Source organism: Xenopus tropicalis, chromosome 5 (assembly GCF_000004195.4).
Source record: "Xenopus tropicalis strain Nigerian chromosome 5, UCB_Xtro_10.0, whole genome shotgun sequence".
Lineage (NCBI taxonomy): Eukaryota > Metazoa > Chordata > Amphibia > Anura > Pipidae > Xenopus > Xenopus tropicalis.
The window spans coordinates 36,201,670-36,208,970 of NC_030681.2; the positions used below are offsets into that span (position 1 = coordinate 36,201,670).

At 40.3% G+C, this 7,301-nt stretch overlaps 1 protein-coding gene across 2 annotated transcripts; it reads left to right on the top strand.

Annotated features, from left to right (window-relative positions):
* The first annotated feature begins 1,221 nt into the window (after positions 1-1,221).
* On the top strand, positions 1,222-6,414 carry nkx2-2 (NK2 homeobox 2). 2 transcript variants are annotated; one of them, XM_004914698.4, is made up of 3 exons: positions 1,222-1,921; positions 2,714-3,022; positions 6,086-6,414. In XM_004914698.4, exons 1-3 carry the CDS (start codon positions 1,663-1,665, stop codon positions 6,244-6,246), a joined length of 729 nt encoding a protein of 242 aa, XP_004914755.1. In that variant the 5' UTR covers positions 1,222-1,662; the 3' UTR covers positions 6,247-6,414. The 2 variants fall into 2 exon arrangements, with proteins under 2 accessions (XP_004914755.1, XP_002939477.1); XM_002939431.5 differs by lacking the exon at positions 6,086-6,414 and having other exon boundaries at positions 1,230-1,921; positions 2,714-3,931.
* The last annotated feature ends 887 nt before the right edge of the window (positions 6,415-7,301 follow it).

Here is a 7,301-nt window from a genome sequence, read left to right on the forward strand (position 1 = left end):
GATGGGGGTCTCGCTAAAACCTGGAGCATTGTCACACACATCACATACTAGCTGGGAGCGCAGAGGGATGCTGGAATCAACTCATCCACAATAACTACTTGGCCTTTATTCCCTGCAGCATCTCCCACACTTTGCTATTTCTCTCTCTCCCTGTACTACAGTTCTGGGGGAAAGTCAAACAACTTGCACAGACCCCTCATACAAAAGAGTCCATGTCCTTAGTAGGGTATAGAAATCCTTCATTCTCCCCCCTGGGCTGGCAGAGTCTAACAGCAATGTCTGGGGCAGCCTTTAACCCTACACATAGGCAAGGGCACTGCTAGCCACCCAATAAATATTAATCTATATCAACACTTTCAATTCAAAGATAGATATTAATCGTGACCATTAAAATGAGAATTACTCACTTTTACGACTTAAGGACCATTCGAATAAAAATGCGGCTGCGAAAATATAGAAATCAATTCCAATAACCTTTCATTTACCCCTTTTGCTGTTACGAAAATCTTTGTGTTGAAATCAAGTGAATGGAACGGTGCAGGTTATTAGTTTGCGGCCAGAAAGCCATTTGCTGATTACCTGTATTTACCATCCAGGTGACAATAAGCAGCGATGTCTTAACGCCAATTTTAGCCATTGTTTCAGGGGGCTGATGTTGTTATATCGCTGATGGGGAGGGTTCAAGGGAAAGAATAGCCGGGCTTTACCTTAAACAAAAGGACATTAAATCTCTGCCATAGGCCGGCCTGAAGAATGATTACATGTCTCCACTCTTGGGTTTATTTTGGAGCAGAGTAGAATCAATTACTTACTGTTTAATTTCTACTTCTCATCCTTAAGCCCCAACCACAATATTGACCTAAGAGGTTTACATAAGTTGCTCCCTGGCCAGTGTGAAAGGCAACTTGTTCATCCATCGCACTGAATGGGTTTATTCCATCGCAAGTCGCTCTCCTCTTTCTGTAAATAGACAATATTCTATCTTGCTGCTAAGCCTTAAAAAAAACCTGAGGAATAAAGAGGATGAGTGCAAACTGTTTTTTTTCTAGAGGGAGACAATTTGTTTAAACGTAGTTTCAAGTGTGGAGAATATCAAGCTACTTGGAGATTCTTTGTATGTAAATACTATGTAAAAAGGCCCTCCCCATCTTTGTAATTAATTGACACGTTATACCACTCATCATGTATTGAAGCACCAATGGTAAAGGCTCGGATCTCCCCCAAAACCCACAATTTCACATCTGCAAACACAGTCTTCATCCACTTGACTCCCAGGACCCGCCCACACGTGGCTGAGCCATTTCTAATGTGATTTGTGTCTCTGCTCCCTGCAGGTTCATGTGCGCACAGCAACCTTATATGGACTCAGCTCTCCAGCAATGGCTTATTTTTTTTCAGGGAGCAGGAGAGAGATCTGGGTGCTTTAGCCAGACCCTCAACTAAACCTGACTTTGGCATTTTCCCTGGAGTTACAAACTATAGGAGAAGCACTTGGCGCTCCCTCATTCACTCAACTGCGCCTGATTCGCACAGCATCCCAGCGCTCACCCCACAGACTTACTAGTTGGGAGTCTCTGTCTCTCTCTTCTTCTCTTGTTTTTTTTTTCTTCCTCCCATTGGAAAGAGGATTGGCACACTGGTGTCTCCACTTAGCTGCAGAATATGTCTTTAACCAACACAAAGACGGGCTTCTCTGTAAAGGACATTCTAGATCTGCCTGATACCAATGACGACGAAGGATCCATTGCAGAAGGAGCAGATGAAGACACAGACGGTTCTGAACCCACTAAAAAGCCAAGAGGTTTGGGGCAAAGCCCCTTGGAAACAGTACAGAGCCTGCCTTTAAAAAGCCCTTTCTATGACAGCAGTGACAACCCCTATACCAGATGGCTGGCCACTACCGAGAGCATCCAGTACTCCTGTAAGTACCTGCCATGCACCCCAGTACCCCCCTATACATAGCATGAATGGCTGACTATAATGGCACAGATATAATATAAAGGCGCATTGTCATTTATTAACCCTTTCTTGGTTACTGTAACAGTAAATATTAACTGACTCTTCCCCCAGTGCTATTCCAACCTGCCAGTCTATTTAACACTGTGGCCACATTTCTGAAATAGCTGCTGCTGCTATTCTTAGAGGGGCCAAAAAATCAGCATTAATTTCACTTTCGTAAGATAAAGGCTGACAGAAGCCCCAGACAGAGAGATCTTTGTGCGCATTTCAATATCACTCTTTTTGGCAGCAAAAAAAAAAAAAAAAAAAAAAAGTCCACATGAAGCTCGGGCTGTGCTTATCAATGACCGAATTGTTGGTTATTCTTTAAAAATCAATCCACGTATCTGGGGCTGGAATGGGGCACAATGCACAGTTGCGAGTGGGCACCGCGAAAAGCTGCAGATTTCTCTTATCTAAACCCATCAAGCAACAATTTTATTGATGTAGCTGTGAGTGTGTAAATGTGTGTGTGAATGTGAGTGTGTAAATGTGAGTGTGTAAATGTGAGTGTGTAGTCTCACCAATATTAGAGTGTGTGGTCAGTCTGCTTCATTTCCATTAATGTAATTGTGGGGCAGTTTGTGGGGTATGAGTGTTAGTATGGAAGCACCCACGCAGTGTAGATGTTATGAGTGGGCTCTGTGAGCTGCCCTTGCCTGGGGTTACAGATAGAGCCCATTCTCACCCTAGTCTGTTTGTGGACTCTCCACAGTGCACGGCTTTGCTTCCAGCAACTCGCAGCAGGATTCCTCGCCCAAGTCGCCCGAACCGTCGGCTGATGAGTCCCCAGACAACGACAAGGACCCCTCCACCAACCCAGACTCAGGCAAGAAGAGAAAGCGCCGGGTGCTGTTCTCCAAGGCACAGACTTACGAGCTGGAGAGGCGGTTTAGGCAGCAGCGGTACCTGTCGGCCCCTGAGAGGGAGCACCTGGCCAGCCTCATCCGACTCACCCCCACCCAAGTCAAGATCTGGTTCCAGAACCACAGGTACAAGATGAAGAGGGCCCGGGCAGAAAAAGGTATGGAAGTGACTCCTCTTCCCTCCCCTAGGCGAGTGGCAGTGCCAGTGCTAGTAAGGGATGGAAAGCCCTGCCACACTCTGAAAGCTCAGGACTTAGCTGCCACATTCCCAGCTGGCATCCCTTTCTCTGCCTATAGCGCCCAGTCATTACAGCACATGCAATATAATGCCCAGTACTCTTCTGCCAGTAACGCCCAGTACCCTACAGCACATCACTTGGTGCAAGCCCAACACTGGACTTGGTGAACTTTACTTACGGACTGGTCTGCTCCAAAAAATGATGGGGGGGATAAAAAAAAAACTGTTGGGTAAAAAAAGAGGCATAATTATTATTATAATTATTATTATTATTATGTTTTTTATGAAAGGTCAATTCATCCTCAAACACCCAGTTTCTGGTATGTTGTGCTCCATGTTTACAAATTTGCTCCAAGACAGCGAATCTACCTACCTGCGATTCAATGGGGGGAACCTACTGCTTATGTGATTTTCTTTGTAAAATATGTTTGTGTGTTGTAGAAATGTTGTCGATCGTATAAAAACAAAAGCAAGTGAAAACCACTTTAGAGATTTTTATTTCTTTCTTTTAAGCACATAGCCACCGCAAAAAACAAACAAACAAACAAACAAAAAAAACTGTTATTTATGGCCAACGTGTAAAAATAAAATCTGAATTTATTTTTTATGTTTTAATTTCATAGAGAAGTGTTTATTATTGGCATCAGTAACCTCCAGGGCGCTATTTTATGCAAACATTCCCCGAAACATAAAGTAGAACATGTCAGTCACCTGCATATAGATCTATACAGCTGTATATGTATCATTAAAGAAAAAAGAATTAAAAGTGCATCCCATGGGAGATTTTGGACTTTTATAAGAATTTTAATAAAACAATGTGTTTAAAAAATATGTGTTCGTGACTTTTTAACTAGATCTCAGTTGTATGTCCCATTTGTAATATAAAAATATTCATGTTAAAATTGTATTTACATTTTTAGAGCACTTTTACCTCTTACAAAGCCTCCAAAAATATAATGGTTAGGTCAGGTAGTTGAATTTGATTCAGCCATAGAATGTTTGTAAAATTGAGAAATATATATATTTATTAGTCGTTTGAAACGATTTTATATGGCAGAAAAAGAAAGGTAAAAAGTGACTATTACGCCCTAAATTCACTGCAGTTTAATCAGCTTTTGTGTTTTTATGGTAGGAAATTAACGAATCAGACTACTATCTGTTCTATAACTCACTAAAAAAATGAATTTCATTTCATCGGGTGTTTAGTGCAGGTGCATCGATCCTCAGCAATGTTCTAACGCCTAATTCTTTTTCTTCAGCATATTTTACTTCTAATAGGTATTTACAAATGTAACCATTACTGTGTCTATGGACATAACATGAATTTTCCCATTATAGTTTTCACAACAAAATTTACCATCAATTATATGTTCTCGGGTTATTGTCTTAATTCTAAAGAATCGTGTCATTATACCAATAAATGTGTTGGCAGCCATAAAATAAACACAGAGATTGTAACATTACTATCCTGCATTGAATCCCCTAGCGAAGTCATTATTAGAAGATTTCATTCAATCCTAACAAGATTATCTGTCCCAAAACCTCCCTGGTATTCTCCCAGGCAGTGTTAAAAATGTTTCATAATTTAATTTTAAAAATAAATTTAAATGTATAATTGGACAGATAAGTTTTGCAGGGTTTCATAGTTAAAAGGGTGCTGAAAAAAAATATATGTATAATGTGTATAATCCGCTTATAATTGTTTTCCAATGCTCGGCGGATAGAATGCAAATTGCTGATTTGTTTCCTCTTTCCCATTTAAACAACTATAACTATTATATATATATATTTTTTTTTTTAATCATTTTTTTTTTCTTTTTAAAGCAACGAAGCCAACATAGAACGTATTAATATTTGTATTGAATCTTACACATAACAGCTCTATGAAATTTAGACTACAGAATTTTAACTATAGTAATTATTCTGCTTTACTTTAAATTGCTGAAGATATAAATATATTATTATTATTTTTTCATATTTTAATACCGTATATGTAGAATTAGATATAGATTGAAAATCCCAAACACGCTTCTTTATACATTTAAATATATATATATATGTATTTAAAAAATATATTTACATCTTTGTTATTTAGGCAGCATTTTAAAAGGGGAATGTTTATGTCTGCCTGCAGAAAAGAAGAGAGGAAAACCAGTCACTTTTCGCTTGTAACTAAGTCAATAAAACCAGTTAAGTCTTGTGTGGCCTAACCCTTTGGCCCTAAATTTCACACTCTAATGGGGCAGTTTGTGCAGTCTATCTTTGCACAATATACAGTAGACATTACAAATAAACACAATGGGAAGGGTTGCTAGTTGAGGATGTAAGAGGCGTGCATATTAAAAAGGCGAAATGAAAGAGACCCATGGGGACAGAAAGATAGTGACTATTTTTTTCTCTGTCTTTCTTTCTTTGGGCGGCTATTGAAATCGTTTATCAGGGGCAGTGCATCTCAGAGCCCGGGAGAAGCATCCTTGGGTTTTTGTTCTGCATGTCACTTGGTCCTATTGTGATCCAACTTAAACACGCTGTATTCCATATGGGCAGCTGGGCTGAGGGAGGGCAGTGAGACCCCCTGACAAAACCCAAATTGTGTCAGCCATTCAAAACCGGCATTGTTGTCTGTGAAAGGAAGACGAATTAAAAATTCGTGCTATATTTATTCGTGTGCGAAAAACAGAGCCCCTTTTTGTCAGGGCTGCTGACAAGTTCCACAGGAAATTACAGCCTGGGTCCCTACAGACCTTAAACCATAAAATAAAATAAAATGTCAGTTTATGCAATCACATCATAATTGTAGTTCCGCTCATTAAGGATAAGACCCCCCCCCCCCCCATCACCAGCCTCTTTATTTCCAAAAGCTCCTTAGAGACCAGATATGATTCAGCTACAGTACAATGCAATGTAGAATACTGTACCGATTCTGATCTTGCTATTTACTGTAAGTAGATCTGACACACTCTATCCCTGTCTTCCTTTGTAGTGAGGGCAGACTTGCAGAAGAGCTTTTGGAATGAACTGTACCTAAGATTCCTCCCCACAGATGCACCTGCCGGCACCTGTACTCCCTGTAGGCTCTTACACATTCACCCAGTGTGGGGCAAAGCCATAGCCTCCTACTATAAGCACCCAGCAACGAACTGATCCTGCCTCTCAGCCGCCTCTTATCCAAAATATATCTATAATAAAATAACTACATGGACATCAATATTCATGAATATTAGGAGACGGATTTTTTTTTTGTCGTTGTTGCTGTTTTTGTGAATTTTGTGAATTTTATGTAATCAAACTATAAAATGAATTGTATTGTGATTGGCGACAGTTAATTTGAACACCCCCCCCCCCCAACCCAAAAAAAATAAGATTATAAAATGTAGCAATTTCTTTTGTACTGAATGGAAGCGAATTAGACTGAGTTCGTTGAAGCAAATGTAACCCACACCCCAGGCTGGCAGATAGGTAACTGGCTTTATTTAATTAGCCGCAATGCCAGGTTTCATTGAATAAAGGAAATTACAATTTGCTGTTTGAATGGGGGAAAGCGGAGGATTTATTAGGAACTTGACTGTGAAACTGGATCTGGGCTTGACTTTACCTTATTGAGGAGCCACAATGCATTACACTGCGTTCTGTTTGCTTGAGGTGTCAGGGGATCAGAGCAATTTCCACTCCTGTCTGGAGACGATTTAACAGACCCCAAAGAAGTGAGGAATGGCGAGTCTCTCGGTTCCATAAGTGGCCCACGATCCCTTACCTGTTGCCCACTGGGCTTAATTCAGACCTGAGTGCAGCTCTTCTGGGAGCTAATCCAATATTTGCAAAACCACAAGAACAATTCTCTGTTGTGTGTATAAAGGGTAATTACCTGGTGATTAGCTCAAGTGCCAAAACACTTTTATTCCTCTCTTTGGTTATTACTTTAAGGGAAAAGTCAGTGCAAGTGCAGCCTGTGTGTGTGTAGCTTTCCCTTATCGCTGGCTTTGTCTTCCCAACTACTGGCAATAATAATATATAATATATCTCCTGTTATCTGCCGCCCCGGGCTGCTGCTTTCCCTGAGAAATAATCGCACATCAGTCATGAACCGAGAAAGGAAGGGAAAAATGTACTTTTGTTCATCTTAAAGCGTTTATTTGAGAGTCTTAAACATAAGGAAACAACACTTTATTCACTAAGAAATCCTAATACTTTGTGAGGGC

What these genes read in the sequence shown, in the direction of transcription:
- nkx2-2 (XM_002939431.5), top strand. Translation starts at nt 1,663, where the DNA reads ATGTCTTTAACCAACACAAAGACGGGCTTCTCTGTAAAGGACATTCTA. An exon ending in CGAGAGCATCCAGTACTCCT is followed by an intron (nt 1,922 to 2,713) that starts GTAAGTACCTGC and finishes GACTCTCCACAG; the next exon opens with TGCACGGCTTTGCTTCCAGC.